Source organism: Anolis carolinensis, unplaced genomic scaffold (assembly GCF_035594765.1).
Source record: "Anolis carolinensis isolate JA03-04 unplaced genomic scaffold, rAnoCar3.1.pri scaffold_11, whole genome shotgun sequence".
In the NCBI taxonomy this organism is placed as follows: Eukaryota; Metazoa; Chordata; class Lepidosauria; order Squamata; family Dactyloidae; genus Anolis; species Anolis carolinensis.
The window spans coordinates 24,286,255-24,307,690 of record NW_026943822.1 but is presented as its reverse complement, the minus strand read 5'-3'; the positions used below and the strand labels follow the sequence as shown (position 1 = coordinate 24,307,690).

The window sequence follows — 21,436 nt, the reverse complement described above, 5'->3', positions numbered from 1 at the left end:
ATGGAGGACCGTCTATATAAAAATACACTGAATAAGGATATTTTTAAACATAGTTATCTGTTCCACTTTATAAGACGTCGCTCTGTACAACTGTAGAAAATTGATTCCGCTTGCGGTTTCTTGTGCCGTTAATGTGCTTTAAGTTGAAAGACAGAATTACAGACTAGAGTTACCATAGTGATGGCCACCTTTTCAAATGGCGGCACTTCAGTCGTTTACCGCGCCATCCAGATCGCTTTTTACAGGTAATGAAGAGTGCTGTTTCCCATTGCTGAATTCTGAATGAAGAAACTGGGGCTTTATATTAAGTTTGGATAAACTAGACGTCTGTGTTGATCTTTCCACAATATGACTGGGCTCAGTTGTTGTTGCGTGCAAACAATGCAAGCACAATGCTGCGGGCAAAAAGCGAAAGTTTCAAAATTGTCCACCGCTGGTCTCAGATTTACTGACCAATTTGATTTGTTTTGCATCATTGGTAACGTGAACAGATCTTTTCCTGCTGCTTTTAGAATACAACTCCATTAATATGTTGCTTATAAGTATTCATTTCATTAACTATATTCTGTCCGTTTCCATATTGTTTTCTCAATAATTAATATAAACTGGAAGCCTGTGTGAGGTGGGAAGTAGTTTGGGCATTGGACTATGACTCTGGAGACCAAGGGCTCTTCCACATAGCCATATAACTCAGAATAAGGCAGAAAATCACACAGTATCCGCTTTGAACTGGGTTAACTGAGTCCACACTGCCATATATTCCAGTTCAAAGTAGAAAATGTGGGATTTTATTCAGTTGTGTGGAAGGGGCCCAAAGTTTGAATCATCATCGCCTCTCCTTGCAGGTCAAGATGGGCTACGACATGGTTAAAGCAGAGTTTAGTGTTAGTATTCAGGACAAGGAATGAGAAAGATTCATAGAAAGATTCCTTAAGTGTGTTGTATGTAAGGGATTAACATTTTGCATTGCCAGAGATTTGAGTAGTAGAATAACATTTCCAGCACTTTTGAATAAGCATATTTGTCAGTCTGTTCCAGAAGGCCATAGGCAAATCTAACACACCTGCTATGGCTGGTTGTACTTGGAAAATGTAGATTAACTTTCATATGGCTTGTTATGCCACTGTTCTGACTGTTTCAAGGATACTTGGAAAGAGGAACAAATGGTGCCGTTTCTTGGGGGGCTCACTTCTGTCACAATGGCAACGTGCTTCATGCTTTGTTTAAATCAAAGCATTTTCATTGTCTCTGGGACACCATGCTGAGTGTTCCACTTTAGACATACTGAAGCCTGGCTCTTATACCTTTTTAATGCAGATACTTTCAATTACTTATTTTGCATTTGGAAATAACCAAAAAGATTGAACAGTTATTGCTAAGACTTCGCGTACTCATTGTGTAGGTGTTCATTCATAACATATTTGGAAAAGTAAGAAAAAGAGAATTTGATGTAAAATACCAATTTCCCGGGGATGGGCCTTTGAAAGGGACAGTTGCCCCAAGCCTCACATATGAAGGCATCAACACTAACATTTCTGTATTTCTGAATTGTGGGAGTTGAAGTCCAAAACACCTGGAGGGCCGAAGTTTGCCCAGGCCTGGATTAGAGGCTGGCAGGTCATGAGATTCCAGCCTGTGCGAAGGATTTTATTCTAACCAGAGTTTCTGTTTCCTTGCAGATTCCTCAGGGGACACAAGTTATTCAGACGTCCATCTGATGCACACAACTGTGACAAAAATGAACTGTCTTCTTTACCAAAAACCAACAGTATAAAGTCAATCTGACTCAGACCCTGCAGAACTATTGCTTGAAATCTACTGAAAGTAAGTCAAATGAAGATATATGGCAAACATTGAATGCCGTTATACAATTGACAAAGACAGGCAGTAACATAAACAGAGGCAAGGCTTCCCTCATTTTTCATTTCCGGCATCTAGAAGCTGTGCTCGACTTGGCCATGGGGAGGTGCTGTTGTTCCTTTCTTCTATGCTGAGGAGCTTGTCGTCCATGTATGTTTTCCGCCGACATGTTTTTTCAGGGGTGCCTTTTACCTTCCCGCTAAAGTGGTGCCTATTTATTATTATTATTATTATTATTATTATTATTATTATTATTATTATTTTATTAAACTTTATTTGTACCCCGCTAGCATCTCCCGAAGGACTCGATGCGGCTTACAAAGGCCAAGGCCTCAACACACAATATAACAATACAAAACAAAAGGCAAATTAAAAACAATTAAAACAGTATAAACAACAAGCAATAAACAATACGCTAAAACACAATAAAACTGGGCCGGGCCAGAGTAATGGGTACAAGATTAAAAGTGCTGATGTGACAGGTGATATATAAGGCTTATAGGGCAAGTGCAGAGTGCGATATACGATCTTAGTTCTAATAAAGTGCTTATGGGACTTGGTATTGGAGATTTATCTACTCACATTGCTGCTTTCGAACTGCTAAGTAGGCAGAAGCTGTGCTGATGGTGGGAGCTCACCTGCTGTAGCTTGAACTGCCATCTTTCCAGTTGGCAAGATCTTCTATAACTGGCAAGTCGCTGGTTAAAACTGCATAAAGTTATATGGGTAGCATTACGCAGATGGGTTCATCCTTAGCTAAGGTTCATCCACCAAATGCCGATTATTTCTGCGGTTACTTTGATAATATATAATTATTTTATGCCTATAGAAGCTTTTTGAGCATTTTAATCTTCAAAACACTTGTTATAGTTTGCGTATAGTTGTGCAACTAGGATTAAATCTGCACCTACCGAGGAAAAGTGTGGGTGCCACATGCAGACGATCGGCAAGCACACCTGCAATCCGCCAAGAGATTAACAATGAGATTAAAAGTTGGAAGCCTCGAGCCATTCAGCGGGATGATTATTAAAAAATTCATTTGCAATTTTTATGTAACAGAACGCTCTCAGAGCCATCCCTTGAGGAAAATTGCGTAATCTTTATTTTATTTGAACGATAATCAGATGCTGCATTGAACGTTGTGAATGGCTTTTTCCAAATTGATTTGTTTTCCTATTTAATGTAACTATCTTGGTTCTAAGCAGCCTCCCTCCACTCCCCCGTTACTATCTATTGTGATCTATCTCTGCAAAAATCTCTTTGAGCCTGTGGAGCTGTGCGCAGCTGGGAGCCTTTCTGCGATGTGTGGCCACAAATCACAGAAGCACATAAATCCAGACAAAGAACGCCTGCTTCCCAGGGAGGAGCGGAATAGTTTCTCCTGCTTGGACCCCGTGCTCTTCAAGCGAGTGGGGAAGAGCAATCAAGAGCCGCAATCAGGCGTCAGGGCTTCACAATGTCCTGAAGAACAAATGCTTCCAAATGCAGTAAACACTCCAGTGCCTCCGGTAGTCACAGGTCCCATTGTTGTCTTAAAATAAATGCCAGGAAAACTGCTTTCCTCAGAATGTGTTTTTTCATCTTTCTTTCTGAGATACAGTGTTTAGTTTTCGTTCAATTCCATTCTGTACCATGTGTATAATGGCCAGGAAATTGCTTTGCACAATGTATGGCTTGTATTTGGTGAAACAACAGTTGCCACCTGTTGCGGAGTGAAGTGGAGGCCGTAATTCTTCCCATGTCTCACCAAATTAAATGCATTCAATGGCCTGTTTAGCTCAGCAGTCAGTAGAGGCCATCCAGAAGAATCACGCAGCCATACAACTGCAAATAATAATAATAATAATAATAATAATAATAATAATAATAATAATAATAATAATCTTTATTAATATTCCACTCTATCTCCCCGCGGGAACTCAGAGCACATTACAGAGTATATATACGGCAAACATTCAGTACTGTTACACAATTGACCACAAAGACAGACAATACATAGACAAAGGCAAGGCTTCCATCTTTTTCCATCTCCGGCATCTGGAGGCTATGCTTGACTAGGCCATTGGGGCGGCCTGGGGGGGGGGGGGGGTATTCCATTTTTCCACGTCAAAGAGCCTGTTGTCCATGGACACCTTCCTGATCGAATTGTTGGCATGTTTTCAGGATGCCTTTTTACCTCCTCGCCAAAGTGGTACCTATTTATCTACTCACATTGCTGTTTTCAAACTGCTACGTAAGCAGAAGCTGGGACTGACATCCAGAGCTGACATCCAGAGACTGACATCCCAACCCGCGGCTTGAACTGCTGACCTTCTGGCCAGCAAGATTTTCTGTAGCTGGCGGTTTAACCCGCTGTGCTAACCATGGCCCCAAATGAGTGTATTTGCTTGAGAGCCTGGGAGTTGCAGTCCAAGAGAGCATGGGGACTCACAGAAGTGGATGGCTGAATCTGTGGATATAGACATCTGTGGATACAGAGGCCTGATGGCATTAAGAAAATCTGCTTTGAGTGGCAAAGTGGAGGGCTTATTGAATAGTGTAGGTGGTGTTTTGTTCTGTTTGGAACAAATAGTTTATTTTTACAATGACTCACAACTTGGCTTTCCTTTTTTTTCTCAAAGCTAGAATTTTTCCTTTAAGTTATTTACCTCTGAACGATGGCCCCAGAACATATAGCATGTGTGATCTATACTGGGAAATGTAAATCACCATGACTTTTGGAGAATTGTGATCTTTGGAAAGGCATGACCTTGTTAGAAATCATAACCTTTTGGGAAAAATGATGTCATAGCATTTTAGGAAAGGGTACTCTTATAACCTGCTGCTTTCATTTGATTGTTTCTAATTGTGTTTAATATTCTGTTGTTTAGGTTTTCGCTGATTCTTTTTGTGACCCACCTTGCGTCCAGTTCTGGGAGTAAGGTGGCATATCAACTAAGTAAGTATAAGTGTGTAAATAAACAAACTTTTCCGTCATCTCCCCTGGGTCTGCTTTTGTTGAGACTATCAATACGAATAAGGCCCACACACGTAAAATATATTCCATTATCTTTTTTAGAGAAACAAGGTTGCACTTGCATTTCCCCAGCTCTGACTGTAGGTTCCATGAGCTTCCTACAGACTAGTCCCAGTGAGTCACGGTCGCATACTGGTCTGATTGTTCTTTCCTCAGCAACTGGATGGATGGATGGTACAGGCAGCTGGCATGAAGTTGCCGAACATCTATTGCATCGCTTGTGACGAGAACAACCCCATCATTGTGCGCAGGAAATTGGATTTCCTACTTCTTCAGAAAAATCTCCAAATGAAATATGCATAACTGGATATATTCAATATTGTAGCACGGCCACGGTATTCTTTTTTTAATATGATGCCTCATGCCTTTGTATGTGGACTTCCTTGAGGCATCTGCTTAGCCCTTGGGACAAGCAGGATGCCAGGCCGCTCCAGCAGGGTTCATCTTATTTTCTGACCAAATTGCTTTATTGCAAAATTGTTATTACAGATTAGGACACTGTCAAAAACTGAAAATGCTTGAAAAGCAAATCCATCTTTTTCTCAGCCTATAAATGCAAGGCTGAATACTAGATGGCCCCGAGTCGACTGAAATAACAGTGTGCTGAGCAGATATAAAAGGGAAAAAGAGGCGGGTGGACCAAGGGTAGAAAGTGTTGTATATGGCTATAATTTAGATCTGTTGAAAGAGCGGGTTGTCCAACGTTGAGGGAAACCTGTACATTTATTTCTGAATATAGTGACTAATATTCAAAATCCAAAACACTTCTTTTATTTTCCTATACATTCAATACTGCATCCTATGTTATTGTTGTTGTTGTTAATGATAGGAGAGCATTTCAGTGATTATCTTGGAAATCATTCGTCCCCCTTCCCCCTTTACGGTGCAAAGTTTGGACTAGACACAGAAGTGACTATTAGTTTTATTAGTTTTATTCTGTCACTAGGGAACCAATCAACTCTTTGGTGTAGAAGTAAAGGGTTATGTCAGACATGTTGTCAGGTTGCTTCTGGCCTTGATTGTGATGCAACCGTGAGACAAGTCGCGCTGCAATGGGTCCAGGCCTCTCAAGGCTATCCTTTCAAAGAGGAAGGAACCAATGACTGGCAGTCAGCCTATCCTTTCAATATGAGAAGCATCAGCACCCTGGGAATTGCAGTGGGGATCATGTTCCTCCTTCTACTGATTGCTATGATTATTATGCTCAGGACGGAGGCCCCAATAAAGCTCTGTAAAAGTCTGGGGATGCTAGTGAGTCGTACCTCTCTAACAAAAGAACCGTCACCACCCCAAACTGCTTTTGAGGAAAGCGATAAAGAGCCAGATCAAGCTTGGAAGGAAAACTGTACTCCTAGTAGTAGTTCTCCTTCGATGGAAGAGAGTGGTTCTGAACATGGCCCTTCGGAGGAGGAAGAGAAAGAGGAGCAGAAGGAGAAGGAAGAAAACTTGAATACAAATGATAGCGGAGCATCTAGGCATGGAATAATAATAATAACAATATTAATAATAATATCAATACAGCAACATTAATAATATAGTTAATATGTAAGATAACTTGTTTTAATTTTTACATACACGCACAATTTTGGTGCTTCATCAATTAAAACAGATATTACTGCTTCCACTGAAGTGTTGCAACAATATCATTGATATTTGTGATCATTCAGAACGTTTCATGTAAATGAAATTAGCACTCTTTGCAACAGGTTGTAATTTTATTCCAGAATTGATTGAATATTGTGGGTGAGATGAAAGTTGAGAAGAATTCGTCTTTGCCACCAAATCAACAGTTGTACAAATTGTTGATTTGTGATTTGTCAGTGTTCTACAAATATAGAATGTTTTATTATTTTATTGTGTATATTCTATATAATTATAATTATAAACCAACGTGTATTCTAATTATACATTGATATGTAAGTCTAGACGCATATACCTGGCATAGGCTTTGGCTAGCCTGATAATACTGGATTTCATTTCAGCGGGGAAACTCATGTGCACACTTAGTTTCTATGGGAATTCATTCTTGTGATTTATTTTTTTCACAAAGGAATAATAAAGCATAGTGGGATCAGAGATACAGAATGTGTCTATGATCATTTTGGGTGAACATTTTTACCAAATAGCAGTTGAGTCACCATTGTAGCTATGCAACCGGAGTGTTCAGAAATGATAATCATGACCTTCTGTTTTTATTTTGCCATATTTAAATTGATGATATGTAGAAAGATGACAGAACATGCATCGGTAGCTTTATCTACAGAGTCGCATTATTATTATTATTATTGTTATTATTATTATTACAGATGGATGTCTTGTAGCTTGCTGCCCAATCCTGCCGCGGCTGCACACATCGCAGCGCCTCTACATGATCCCATGACTCTTGATATGGACGCTGTCCTGTCAGACTTTGTTCGGTCCACGGGGGCAGAACCAGGTCTGGCAAGAGACTTGCTGGAAGGTAAGAAAGATCCCTGGAGCGATTTCTTCCCATCCGTTCTTTGTTAAGTTGTCCATGCGCTGCAGGAGACACCCAAGGCATGGGAGAGAGAAGGAGCCGAGCAACACCCTGAACTAAAGCAGGCATGGGCCAACTTCGGCCCTCCCTCCAGGTGTTTTGGACTTCAACTCCCACAATTCCTAACACCTGGAGAGCAAAAGTTTACCCATGCCTGCGTTAGACTTTCAAATCTCACTTTAAATTGGAAGGAACCAAAAATTATTTCTCAGTGGTAAAAAAGAGCACATTTTTCGGCATCAATGAGCGATATGCTTGTTCTTTTCTGTGCTAAACCATCTGCATCAGAACTTATTCTGCCACCTGCTACTTGGAATAATTATCACCCACCTCCAGCTTGCTTCATCGAAGTAAGTCCAATTTGCCACGCGTTTCTGTAAACCTAAAGGGAGCCAAATGAGCGCAGTTGGTGGGCTGATTCAGCAGTAGTTAAACCTAGCTAATCCATCTCCAGTGAGTACACATTTATGGCGTACAATCCTTAGACTTCACCCATGGCTTATGTATACTAACGTAACAATAATATCTGCTAGTTATTTGTGTGGGCAAGTCACACTCTCTCAGCCTCAGAGGAGGGCAGTGGCAAACCTCTTGGAAAGAAAACACTGTGATAGGTTTAATAATAATAATATCATAAAACTTTATTTATAAAAATCTCAATTTCCTCGAGAGGACTCAGGGCCGTTTCCAACAAGTGTACAAAAACAGTCAATTGTCAGAAACATCATACAACAACTTAAACATAGTAAACAAATAAAACATCATTGGAACAGAACCAAAACAATTACAGTAGAGTCTCACTTATCCAACATAAATGGGCCAGCAGAATGTTGGATAAGTGGAAATGTTGGATAATAAGAAGAAATTAAAGAAAAGCCTATTAAATGTCAAATTATGTTATGATTTTACAAATTAAGCACCAAAAAACATCATGTTTTACAACAAATCGACAGAAAAAGCAGTCCAAAAGACGGTAACGTTATGTAGTAATTACTATATTTCGGAATTTAGCATAAAAACATCGCAATATATTGAAAACATTTTCTAAAAAATTGGCTACTAATAAACTGACTACAAATAAAGATAGAATTGTGTAAAATGAACCTACAGTAGGAAGTTAAATCCATAAAAAGTTCAATCCTTGCTGTCTAGAGAAAGAGTTGTGGATCGGGGCAGGAGGCAAACTGCGTTGGATAATCCAGAACGTTGGATAAGCGGATGTTGGATAAGTGAGACTCTACTGTATATTAAAATAGACACAGTTACAAATCCAGTCAATATAATCCTTGGGGCAGGGATGACTTGAAGGTATATAACAACAACAAAATGCATTTTCTTGTTTGGCTGAGGCTACTCGTTTCTACATATGTTTATATTAGGGTAACACAATGTTAGGAGGCAACATGACAAATTTATAATTGCATAGTAATAATGATGGATACAATTAGGGTCATCGCAGATGTGGCATTGCATTTCTTAAACACGGTGTCCCTTTCTGACTTGTTTTTGAAGGGCCTGTATTATCAGTGTTGATATCAAGGGTTAAGAGATGCTTCCAGATCCCAATGACATTAGCATTTCCACTTAACCGTTGGCATCATCAGCCAGCTTTTGAGAGAATACCCTTCAAAAGAAATAACAGCATCTGAACGTGTTGTGAAGATGCCTTCCTCAAGAGCACATGTTGAGGGAACCAAGCAATTTCCTAGCTGTCCTTTCAAAGATGGCTAAGGACTTTCATCCTTCTGGTGTAAACGATTCCCCAGTTCAGTAGAATAAAATTAGAGGCATTCTGCTTGGATGAAAACGAATCATCACCATCTGATTTCAGAGCCAAGAATTACTCATATGTCATTTGTCTGAATGCTTTTTCTGGCAGAGGTGGATTTATCCCAAGTCGCTTCTAGCGTTCATTTGCCATTCTTCCAATCACAAATACTACAGTGGGTCCTCAGTATTCCAAAAAACATATGGATTCCATATGGAGACCTGGTTGTGGGACCAGGCCTTCGAACAACACTAGCAGCATTAAGTATTATAATGTGTGCTGGAACTCAATTTGATAGACTCGTATTTTTAAATCTGATTGTACCTATCTGCTATTTAGTATTGTATTTTATGAATGTTGCTATAATTAATTAGTTAACTATTTTAATTGATCTGTATTGTATTTTATATTTTTATATATGTGTGTTTTATTGTAAGCTGCCCTGAGTCCCCTTTTAGGTGAATAAAAATTTGTGAGTGCTCAGTGATGTAATAAAATGATATCCTCTACATCAGGCATGGGCAAACTTTAGCCCTCCAAGTGTTTTGGACTTCAGCTCCCACAGTTCCTAACAGCTAGTCACAAAACAAGTTAATTGACAGGTTACTTATATTTCATCGCATAATAGTCGTACCTCCATAATACTCTCATCATCATGACTTCTGTGCATTTAACCTTGGAGAGACACCATGCTATGTATTTGCCTTTGAAATGAATCATAGTAAAATGTGATATTTGTTCATAAAGGCTTGTTGGCAACATTTGTCTTGTGCAGTCAAAGATCCAACTGTACTGTATATAGTAATAATAATTCTATAGAATTTTTCACTGGACATTCAAGCAGATTTGCATATTCACATCGCACTCCAAAGGAACGGTTCAATCAGAGGGTTTGTGTTTTGCTTAACAGGAAGAAATATTGGCTAAATCTCCATTGAGTGCCTACTGTCTTTATTGTATTGTCACAATGTGGTTAACTCACCCAGAACAGTTATGCCTTGTGGTTGCAGATGTACAAAGTGTGCATGTGGAAGTTGTTAATGCTTCACTTCTTTGGTCTGCATTTAGGGAAAAACTGGGATTTGACTGCCGCTCTCAGTGACTATGAGCAGCTTAGACAGGTCCATACGGCCAACCTACCCCAGGTCTTCAATGAAGGAAAGTATCCCAAGCAGCAGCAAGACAGAGAGCCTTCCCAACCGGTGAACAAGAGCGAGCGGCCGTCTCTGCAAAGACAGGATGACATTGCGCAAGGTAAAGCCCTTCCAGGTTCCTGTACAACAGCGATTGCAGGATTCTATAGTCAAGATTTGAGTGGGCTACCCTAAATTGGGAAGCTCCTTTGTCCATCCCAACTGATAAAAGGGCTGAGATTAACAACTTCATGCCAATCCTTTACCTTTCTGGGCTGGAAATGGACATGGTTAACAAAACACAGCTGACATGTTGGAATGTATAATATAATACTAATAATACAATATATTATTATTATTAATAATAATAATAATAATAATAATAATAATAATAATAATAATAAACTTTATTTTTATATTCTGCCCCATCTCCCCGAAGGGACTCGGGGCGGCTCACAACAGGGACAAGCCCAACAACAACACAACATATTTGACAAAAACTTAAAACAATATTAATTATATATTATATATTACATGTAATATTATTAATAATATTACAATATATAGATATAGTACAATATGGTAATTTATTGCCAGTATTGTGCTATGCTAATAAAATAATATTGTATGTAAATTTAATTTGTAAGCCGCTCTGAGTCCCCTTTGGGGTGAGAAGGGCGGAATATAAATATAGTAAACTAAATAAATAAATATGTTACTAGATACAATATGTTGTAATATAGGACTCCCTTGGTCCTGGAAGAGATTCAAATGTGTTCTCAGAGAGAGTGACAATAATAATAATAATAATAATAATAATAATAATAATAATAATAATATACTTTATTTATATTCCGCTCTATCTCCTTGTAAGGTATGGTCCATTTTCTGCTGTTGATATCAACCTTGGCCAAAAAGAAAAGAAAAGCCAGAGCCTGTCTTTAGAACTGAGCTTGGTGGTTACTTCTGTCTCAGCTATTTGGAGATTAAAGCCAGCCTTGGTGTCTTTGATGTCTGATGTTATGTTGCGCTGCCAGGGGGTGGCTCTGTGATGGATTTTATTTGATCGGTTAAGAAAGTTGGCTGGGGAAAACTGAATAATTATTGCATATATTTCATGATGTATCGGTAACCATGTCTTCAAGAAAATTGTAGCAGCTCCCTGAAACCGTTTCTCTGAAGAACACTGATTACTGTGTCGAATAAAAATAGAAACTTCACAACATTTCAAGAAGAGCTTCCTGTGGTTTCCAGTTCTAACCTTAAGTGTCTCTCTTTTTATACTCGACGAAAACAGGAAAATATATGACTATTTAGGTTGCTGTGAGTTTTATGGGCTGCTTGGCATTCCAGAAGTGTTCTCTCCTGACGTTTCACCCACATCTGTGACAGGCATCCTCAGAGGTTGTTAGGTCTGTTGGGAACTAGGCAAGTGGGGAATCCTTTGTTTGGAGGTGTTAGCTGGCCCTGATTGTTTTATGTATGAAATTCCTCTGTTTTCTGAGTGGTGATCCACTCAGGACAGTAAATAAAGAACACCACTCCGAAAACAGAGGAAACAATCAGGGCCAGCTAACACCTCCCAACAAAGGATTCCCCCAGGCAGGAAGCAGACAGGCTTTGAAGTTGCAAGGCTATTAATTAATTAATTAATTTATCACTTACAGTATTTATATTCCACCTTTCTCACCCCAAAGGAGACTCAGGGCAGATTACAATGCACATATACTAATTTACGTGTCGTAAATTAGTTAAATTAGCCTCCCCGCATAAAGCGGTACCTAAATTTTCTACTTGACAAATGCAACTATCCTTCAAGCTGCTTAGGTCAACAGCGAGCTAGGCTGTTAATGGTCTGGAGCTTAATCCGACCCAGGCTTTGATCTCACGACCTCTTGATCAGTAGTGATTTATTGCAGCTGGCTACTAACCAGCTGCTCCACAGCCCGGCCCTAATCAAGGTGGTGTGTTCTAAGCATGCTTATTGTTGAGTAAGATTTTCTTTACAGGTAAAACCATGTTTTAAGACTGCTAGGTTAATGTTGTCCACCCCTTCCTTTGCTCTGCCCCCTTAGAAAAGAGGCTCTCCAGAGGGATTTCTCACGCCAGCTCAGCAATAGTTTCCCTTGCCCGGTCCCACATGGCCAGCGAATGCAACAATGAACACTCCCCCCTGGAAATGCCCATCTACACATTCCAGCTCCCCGACCTGAGCGTTTACAGCGAGGACTTCCGGAGCTTCATCGAAAGGGATTTGATTGAGCAGGCGACCATGATTGCTCTGGAACAAGCTGGTGAGTAAGTACAGACAGGGCCAGGCTTAGGCTGGTTTCATACCATCGCTGGCTTTGGCTGGTATTGATGTCTTGGAGCAGGGCGCTTGCGTCAGAAAGAAATATGGGTTTTGAATACTCCATAAAGACTATCTTTTTTTGTATGTATAACACGACTATAATGATCAAGAAGGCCAAGCGGTTTCCTCTCTTTTAACACCAAAGCGATTTTAATTAACGGGAGAGGGAGCAACATGTGATAATGATTCATACATGATGAAAGTGCTAAGACTTCTCCTTTCATCTTTCTCTCACAATACAAGAAGTTAACTCCATGGATTTCACTGACTGTAGGTTCTAATGAGAAGAAAAGCCTTTTTTTTGCATAGTAGTAACAGCAGAGTAACTTTGTATCATGTTGGCCAAAATGTACCCTTAACGTTACTTGCATTCTGCTCCACCTTCGCTATCAAAACATCAAAATATTATGCAACCTGTTTCATTCAAATTGCAGCGAATACATAAGCTCTGGATGTTGTGTTCAAGGTTGCATGGCATGGATGTTTTGTGCATTACTGAGGGTGTTGCAGGAATCACATCTTGCTCCATTTCGGGCTGACTAATAAATAGATCTTTCATTCAGTGACTCTTTGCCGTGATTGCTAAATGGAAGTATGTTCATTGACAGCGCATTCTCGGTGGACTATGTATCACGAGAGCTGCAAATGTTAGGAACTCATATAGAATGGCTCTCATTTTTATTACCCTTGCAGCTTTTGGAAACCCAAAGAATCTTGTTCTGTGTAGAAAGAAAATTGGTATGCTTTTTGCAGTTGCTGCAGAAGAATATCTAAATAATTTAATTAGACCGAATAAGAGATTAAAAGGCGTTTATATAATGCTCTCATTTAGAAGTTTGCAGACGTTGTCCTTCTGCCTCAGCTGAATCTCAGCATGCCGTAGCCTCGGGTACTGTTGGCAACACCTCTGCCTTCCCCGTTTCTGTCAGTCCTGGGAATAATTTCTACATATAAGAAGACTCTTTATGCAAAATCCAGCCTAAGATAGCTCTGAACAGCTGAGATGTGTCCCTTGTTTTAAGATGATACCTTGTTTTTGCTTTTTCCAGGTCGTCTGAACTGGTGGTCTACTGTATGTACGAGTTGTAAACGGCTGCTCCCATTGGCAACTACGGGTGACGGAAACTGCCTATTACATGCTGCTTCTTTAGGTAGGCGTTTTCGATTTAGGAATTCTTGTGCAACCATTTGTAGATTTATAATCCACTTTTCTCCAGAAAAAAGTAACACAATAAACAAGATGTGGGAACAATAAGATGTATAAATAGGGTGATAAGAGATGTATAAATAGGCTGATAAGATGTATACCTAGACACAACACTATATTTATATGCTGCTCTATCTTCCCAAGGGGACTCAGGGCGGATCACAATATACATACATGGCAAACATTCAATGCCATCAGGACAGAACAGAACAGACAGAAAGGAGGTATGTTGTCGCAAAGTCCAGTTTCGATGCCTTGGAGGTTGAGTTCGGGTTCAGTCACAGGGCGGTGCTGTTGCTCCATTCTCTATGACGAAGAGCCATCAGGACTTCCTCCTTCCACCTTCGTCTTGGTCACCATATTTCTGGTCTTGTTCTTTATGATGTCGTAAAATACCTTTCCCGCTAATTAGTGCTACCTAATTTCTCTACTTACATCTCTAAGCTGTTTTCGATCTGCTTAGGTAAACAGTGAGCTGGGCTTGATGGTTGAGTGCTCACCCCAACCAGGCTTCGAACTGGCCACCTTTCGGTTGATAGATCTTATTACCAGCCGTGCTAAAGCCCAGCCCTAATAAGAGATGTACGTATAAGTAGGCTGATAAGAGATGTATACATGGTCTGATAAGAGAGTTCCTGTTAGTAGTCCCAACATCTCTGTGGCACAGTAAGCAGCATTATTTTCCTATGACTGAAGAGACCTGAATCTCAATTTCTAATGGTCAGCAGACCTTCCCAGTAACTTTCAGAAACTTGTGGCCTCTTAGCTTTGGTTGTCTGACTCCCAAAGTGGTTTCTTAGCAGCAGTGGGATGAGGATATATTACCTTTCCAGGACGGAGCAGAAAAGCATTTGTCTGCCCTCCCCTTAGGTGTATTGAATGTGTCACTCATGAGGACATTTTGATGGATGACAGAGGTCTCATCCATTACTGGCTGAGAAGAAGCAGCAACAACAAATTAAACTTTTTAACCTCTTGGGTTGATCTCTGATAGCCATGAAATGGCGTGTCTGATCCAAGCAATGACAACATTTATTTTAACAGGATTGTATCTAAAGCAGAATTTTAGATTCTGGCATGAGGTATAAGGTTCCTCTTATATGTTGAGCCTATTTTTGAGTCTCCAAATGTTTATTTATTTATTAGTAGTACAAAAAGTTGTAATCTTGTAGAAAGTGAAAAAAAGAGGACCCAATGCAACAATAGGAAAGCAGGGAAAGAGAATCATCCCAAGCAGCAATGGAAACATGCAGTTTCTTTCCAATCTCATTGCCTTTGAGTAAGAGTAAGGGAGAGGAGATCCTGATCAAACCTCAGATAAGCACAGACCATTGGAGAGAAGAAGCCCAATGACTAAGGTTGTGTGTCCACACTGCAGAATGATCAGTTTCATACCAGTTTAACTGCCATGGCTAAATGCATTTGCATTGCAGGATTCGAAGTTTTGTGAGATATATTTAGGATGCAGATATTGACACTTCTGGTTATATCAAACATGAGCAAACTTCAGCCCTCCTCAAGGTGTTTTGGACTTCTATAACTCATAGAATTCCTAACAGCTGGTTAGGAAGTGTTAGCTGGCCCTGATTGTTTCATATCTGGAATTCCCATGTCTTCTGAGTATTCTTTATTTACTGTCCTGATTTTAGAGTTCTTTAATACTGGGAGCCAGATTGTGTTCCTTGTCATGGTTTCCTCCTTTTTGTTGAAATTGTCCACATGCTTCTGAATTTCAGTGACATGGTGGTTGTCAGAGTGGTCCAGCATTTCTGTGCTCAAAGAACCTCCCAACACAGGTTCCCCCCAGGCAGGAAGCAGCCAGGCTTTGAAGCTGCAAAGCTATTCAATGCTAATCAAGCTTGCCAATTGCAACATTCACATTCACACTTGCCTCCAACAGACAAGAAGTCTTTATCCCAACCTGGACCTTTCACAGATATATAAACCCCACTTGCATAGTTTCCAACAGACCTCACATCTTCTGCGGATGCCTGTGGGCAAAGCGTCAGGAGAGAATGCTTCTGGAACATGGCCAGACAGCCCGGAAAACTCACAGCAGCCCAGTGTTGACTTATATTATCCAGTTCAAAGCAGATCACGTGGGATCAGATCCTGGGATATAGGGCAGAGTAGATTCAGTTTATGGCTAAACCAGAACAATGTTGGAGTCGGAGTATTGTGTCGGAGTATTGTGCTGCTCTTCTGTTCCTGTTTAAGAGGCAGTGGGGTCTCTTAAATGTCTCTGGAATCCAGTATTGCTCCTCAGTAACCCATTTAATCTTGGAAATATGGACTTGTAAATTTTTATAACAGTGAAAGGCAACTAAGCAACGATTAGACTAAGAAAATAATGCTTGTGATTTATAGCAGAGTTCATTGCTGTGCTTTGTTTGGAATATGATCTGCAGTGTTTGCTGTGTTTCGTTCTTCATGTAGGAATGTGGGGTTTTCACGACAGGGACCTTGTGCTACGGAAAGCCCTCTACACCATGATGCGCAGCGGGGCCGAAAGGGAAGCGCTGAAGAGAAGGTGGAGGTGGCAGCAGACGCAGCAGAACAAAGAGGTGTGTCGAGCGCAAACGGAGGGAGAAGTGGCCCTGCCATAGAATTCTTTAGGTCCTTCAAGGGACTCTTGCCTCAAGGGAGCTTGAAGGTTTGCAGCGTAGTCTCATCCAACTTTCATGTCTGAGAGGTGAAACGTGGCTTCCAAATCTGGCCAAATTCTGGCATTTTTCATTTTGGGTTTTATTTTATTTACATACTAAATTATTATCATCCCACCCTATAGTTAAAGCACTAGAGAGTTCTTCATTTTTTGCAGCTTAGCTTATTTTATATTTGAAAAAGCCGACATTGCGAAAGAGCTGAGACAGCCTTGCGTTCGGATTTCTGGGAATGACTTTGTGAATGCGAAAATGTGGGTCAAGAGGACCGTTATAGTGAAGATCTAAATCAATGGCGTGTGTCCTATTTGCCTCCTTGTTTCTCAAAACGAATTTCCTTGTCTCCTAGTCGGGGTTAGTTTACACAGAAGAAGAATGGGAGCGGGAATGGAACGAACTGCTCAAGTTGGCTTCGAGCGAACCACGCACCCATTTCAGCAAAAATGGAGGCACCGGTGGAGGGTAAGCGCGTCGTCTTGTCCTGCTTTATCCTGTAATATGATTTAATACAGAACACAAAATCCTGTAGACAGACATTTGTTTGGAATAGGAAGAGTGTTGTGGCTTGTGAATGTTAAACATGGTCTAGCTATTTCTCGTTAGGCCTCTTTCTAGAAGAAGAACGGATTCAGTTTTAACTTCCCAAGAGGTGCACGTGGTATTATTTACTTATCTACTTCATTTTTTAAATTAAGCCACATTTTTAGACATAAACATTTTATTACATATGGATACTGGCTTTGGGTTGCTGTGAGTTTTCTGGGCTGTATGGCCATGTTCCAAAAGCATTATTTATAAAATAAATACATAAATAAATAAATAATTCTCTCCTGCCGTTTTGTCCTCATCTATGGCAAGCATCCTCAGAGGTTGTGAGGTCTGTTGGAAACTAGGCAAGTGGGGTTTATATATCTGTGAAAGAACTCTTGTCTGTCTGAGGGAAGTGTGAATGTTGCAGTTGGCAAGCTTGATTAGCACTAAATAGCCTAGCAGCTTCAAAGCCTGGCTGCTTCCTGCCTGGGGGCATCCTTTGTTGGGAGGTGTTACCTGGCCCTGATTGTTTTCTGTCAGCCATAGATGTGGGTGAAACTTCAGGAGACAATGCTTCTGGAACATGCCTATATGGCCCGGAAAATTCACAGCAATCCAGTGATTTCAGCCATGGAAGCCTTCGACAACAAATTGATGCTTACTTTGTTTTTGCTTCTACTTCTGCTGCCTCAAAATGCTGCATGTGTTGTTTTTTCCGTTCCTTTTTCAAAGAACGCCTTAATCTTCCACTGCTTCTGTATTCTGGTCCTCCTCAGCAGTGCTCTCAACCTCATTCTGTCCTTCTCAGACAGTTCGTACCACATGAACTCATGTTGTTGCACAGCTCAGGGTATTCCAATTAGAGATCGCTATTTGCCAAGCGGCTCAGTCTTTAAAGGAGTCGCTTCTGACAGCTTTGCTTCTCCAAAAATGAGGATGAACACGTGCAGACACTCATACACGGGATTGATAAATATTTTAGATAGACATACCACAGCTTTCAGCGTACAAACCAATCTTCTTTAATAGGGATTGCCACGTGCCAGAAAGAGGTACAGGCTTCCCCTGTTAGATTTAGGGTGCGTCCACACTGGAGAATGAATGCAGTTTGACAGCACTTCAACTGCCATGGCTCAATGCTATCGAATCATGAGAGTTGTGGTTTGGTGATTTTGATTTTGATTTTCTAGAGTTGACAATTCGGAAGATCCGGTGTATGAGAGCCTAGAAGAGTTCCACGTTTTTGTTCTAGCACATATATTAAGGCGGCCGATTGTGGTGGTTGCAGACACCATGTTGCGCGACTCTGGAGGCGAAGGTGAGTGGTTTTGTTGGCCTCTTGCACCTGTTATGAACTCTACCGTCTCAAGTGATACATTTGCTCATAATGGCAAAAGCAGAATTAAAAGGATGTAATGAAGGCAGCAGTAGAATGCTCACTACAGAGAGTTTTCTAACATGGTTTTGCACATCCTTTCATCTGAAATATAATCTGTATATATTCCATTTGCTTGTAGTCTTCGTGGTCTCACACACGAATGTGAAATCGGTGACATGTAACTCATCAACACCTAATTGTCTAGTCTATTCATCCCCTTTTATACTATATTTTCAAAACCCCGGTTTCTCTTTACAGCATTTGCACCCATTCCATTTGGTGGGATTTACTTGCCTTTGGAAGTCATGCCCAACCGATGCCATTGTTCGCCCCTCGTCCTGGCCTACGATCAAGCGCACTTCTCTGCCCTCGTGTCCATGGAGCAAAAAGATCAACAGAGGGAACAAGGTATGGCAGATATAAAAGTCAATGGTGCTGGAGCAGAATGTAATGCAGAGCCAGTGGGCATGCTTATTCTTGGGAGAAAGGCAAGATAGACATTCAATTAATAAATTAATTGTCCTGACCTGGAGAGAATATCAGCTGTCGACTGATCTGTAGTGTTCATGCTGGAAACACAGGTTCATGAAATTATTTCACTCCTGAGGTATATGGCAATATTGGGAAGCTCTGATATTATATCTTGTGGTGCTGACAGTTCTGAGTTAAGTCTGTATTTCGCTATCATGCTGGTGATTTGTGATGACTGGATACCAAATAGTATTCTTGGATTCTCTACTGTTTCCTTGAGGCTGTCTTTCAAAAATAAGGAGAACGGTATACCCTCCCAAGTCTGATCCCACTGAGGTTCATTATGCTTTGTTTACAAAACGGTGTGCTTTGATGTATCCCCCACCCCCCAAAAAACTTCTGAATTCTGATGGTTTGAGGCAAGTAGAACCGTTCATTTAATTACACAGTAACAGAACAGCAAACAAAGCTGCGTTAATAATAAAACTTTGTTAGCGTTTCATGAACATGGGGCAGCCCAGTGTTGTGAAAACAGAATGCTTCTAATGAAACGCCAGTCAGCTGGAAGGCCCAGTGAACCATCACCATGCAAGCTGGCACAACAGTAAGCTTTGAGGTAGTCTTTTATTTATTTTTCAATCTGTTTATGCATTCATTCATTCATTCATCAATAAATGAAGCAAGATCATTTGAGATATCAACAAAAGGAAGACATTATTATTTACTTCAAGCTTTTCTTCCCAACCATGAGAGCTAGAAAAATAATGTTTTCTGTTTTAAGTGAAAGTGTAAATTCACAAGAGTTTGCTTCAGTGCTAGTTAACTAGTTTCATGGAGCCTGTTCAGCGCTGGATTCACAGTATTTGTTTCTATTATGCTTAGGAAATACTAGCTTTGTTTAGGATTTCCATAAATATATTTCAGTGGCATCCTAATAAAACGTTTGAGTAATCAGAGAGGGGCTGTGAAAGAAATCAATAGGATTCTAAGCTCTGAACTTCTGCTTCTACCCAACTTTATAACATCACTAGCTGTGCCCGTCCACACGTTGCTGTGGCATAGTATGGTAGTATGGAAAATAAAGTAACAAGAAGAAGCCAGGCTTTGAAGCTGCAGGGCTATTCATTCCTGTTTATTTGTTTAGGTTTTTCTGAGTGGAAGTCATACCTTGGATGTGTTGGTGTATTGTGGCCAAATTTGGTGGCATTTCCTCCAGTGTTTTTTTTTTTTTTTTGTTAACTTGGTCCTACAAACTGACCAAGATTGACAGGAAGATCCTTCCTCTGGTTTCACCCAGAAATACGATGAACACAAGACAAGAGTTTCACAAAGTAATGTCCAAAGTGAATCAACATGTTGTTGTTTGTAACTCCATACTGGTGTTTTTGTTTTTAAAAATGCTGAATTCCCAGACTAAGCCTTGCATACCTTCCACGACTTTTCCCTTTGAAGGCGCTTATCCTGTGCAAAGCAAGCAGAAGCCTCTTGCCTCGCTAAACCTTGCCATCTTCAGCCATCCCGAAATCCTTTTAATCATGGGGTTTGAGCTGATTGATTCCTAGAAGCTTTTTATTCATGCATTTGTCAGTTCAAAGGCACAAGTAACTCTTTCTGTCAAAGGGATGGTTTCCCATAAAACGGGGAAGTGTCGGTGGCGCTCCTGCCAGGCGGGCTCAAAGCCTCCTTTGATTCCAGCAGCACAAGGAAACACTCTGAGCGGAAGGGATGCGGCGATGGCGAGGCGCTGCTCGGCAGACATGTTCACATCCATTTGGAAAGATCAGATACATTTCCGGGCAGCTTGTGGGAGACAGTCAAGGAAGAGCAAAGGCAGGAGGGTGTGTGTGTGTATGTGTGTGTGACTGCACTTGGGACCATTGACGACCCTAAGAATACAGATCTTTGTCTCCATGAAGTCAAGCAACCTCTCATATTGGTCGATCCTTCTCACACATCTCCATGTCTGAATGGGACTCTCAAGGATCAAATTCCAGGACTATAATCTTCTTTCAAATGCTATAGATTAAGCTGTCATGTTTTCTGCTGTTGCTGTTTTTCTGGAAGATGTATAGCACGTCCAAAATGTATACTCTACCAAATATAGTTTGGCTTTGTAGAATTGATTTGGGTGGCTTTGAAGCTCCTCTGACTTTTGACTAATACTCAGGGAGGAGAATTCCCTGCAGCTGACAGATTAGTCTCATTCCCTCTGCAATGGCACCATTGAATATGCATTAGACAAGCAAGATCCTGCTTTGCATCTTGGTTAAGAATATAAATATAATGAAGATGATGATGATGATGATGATGATGATGATGATGATAAATAATAATCTCCCATTCCTTCCTCTTGCCTGGTCCTCACTAACCTCCAAATGTGTTCACATTTGGAAGGTTGCCTGTTACCTTTTTGAACCTTTTTTTTTTGCTTCAAGTAATAATCATAATAATAATAAAAGGCCATCCTACTGGGATCTGCACACATCATCCGAAAATACATCACACAGTCCTAGACACTTGGGAAGTGTTCGACTTGTG

At 40.5% G+C, this 21,436-nt stretch overlaps 1 protein-coding gene across 5 annotated transcripts in view; it reads left to right on the top strand.

Annotated features, from left to right (window-relative positions):
* The window catches only part of otud7a (OTU deubiquitinase 7A), a 114,757-nt gene that overhangs the window by 19,125 nt on the left and 74,196 nt on the right, over positions 1–21,436 (top strand). For 2 of the 5 annotated variants that reach the window (XM_008119951.3, XM_008119952.3), the window contains exons 2-11: positions 1,680–1,824; positions 4,731–4,798; positions 7,183–7,337; positions 10,231–10,416; positions 12,371–12,589; positions 13,698–13,799; positions 16,292–16,419; positions 16,868–16,980; positions 18,240–18,367; positions 18,686–18,835. In XM_008119951.3, the coding sequence (XP_008118158.1) occupies positions 7,187–7,337; positions 10,231–10,416; positions 12,371–12,589; positions 13,698–13,799; positions 16,292–16,419; positions 16,868–16,980; positions 18,240–18,367; positions 18,686–18,835 (1,177 nt within the window). In that variant the 5' untranslated portion in view covers positions 1,680–1,824; positions 4,731–4,798; positions 7,183–7,186. Of the gene's footprint in view, positions 1–1,679; positions 1,825–4,730; positions 4,799–4,868; positions 6,352–7,182; positions 7,338–10,230; positions 10,417–12,370; positions 12,590–13,697; positions 13,800–16,291; positions 16,420–16,867; positions 16,981–18,239; positions 18,368–18,685; positions 18,836–21,436 lie in introns of those variants that run through there. The other 3 variants (XM_062963592.1, XM_062963591.1, XM_062963590.1) reach the window with 3 other exon arrangements.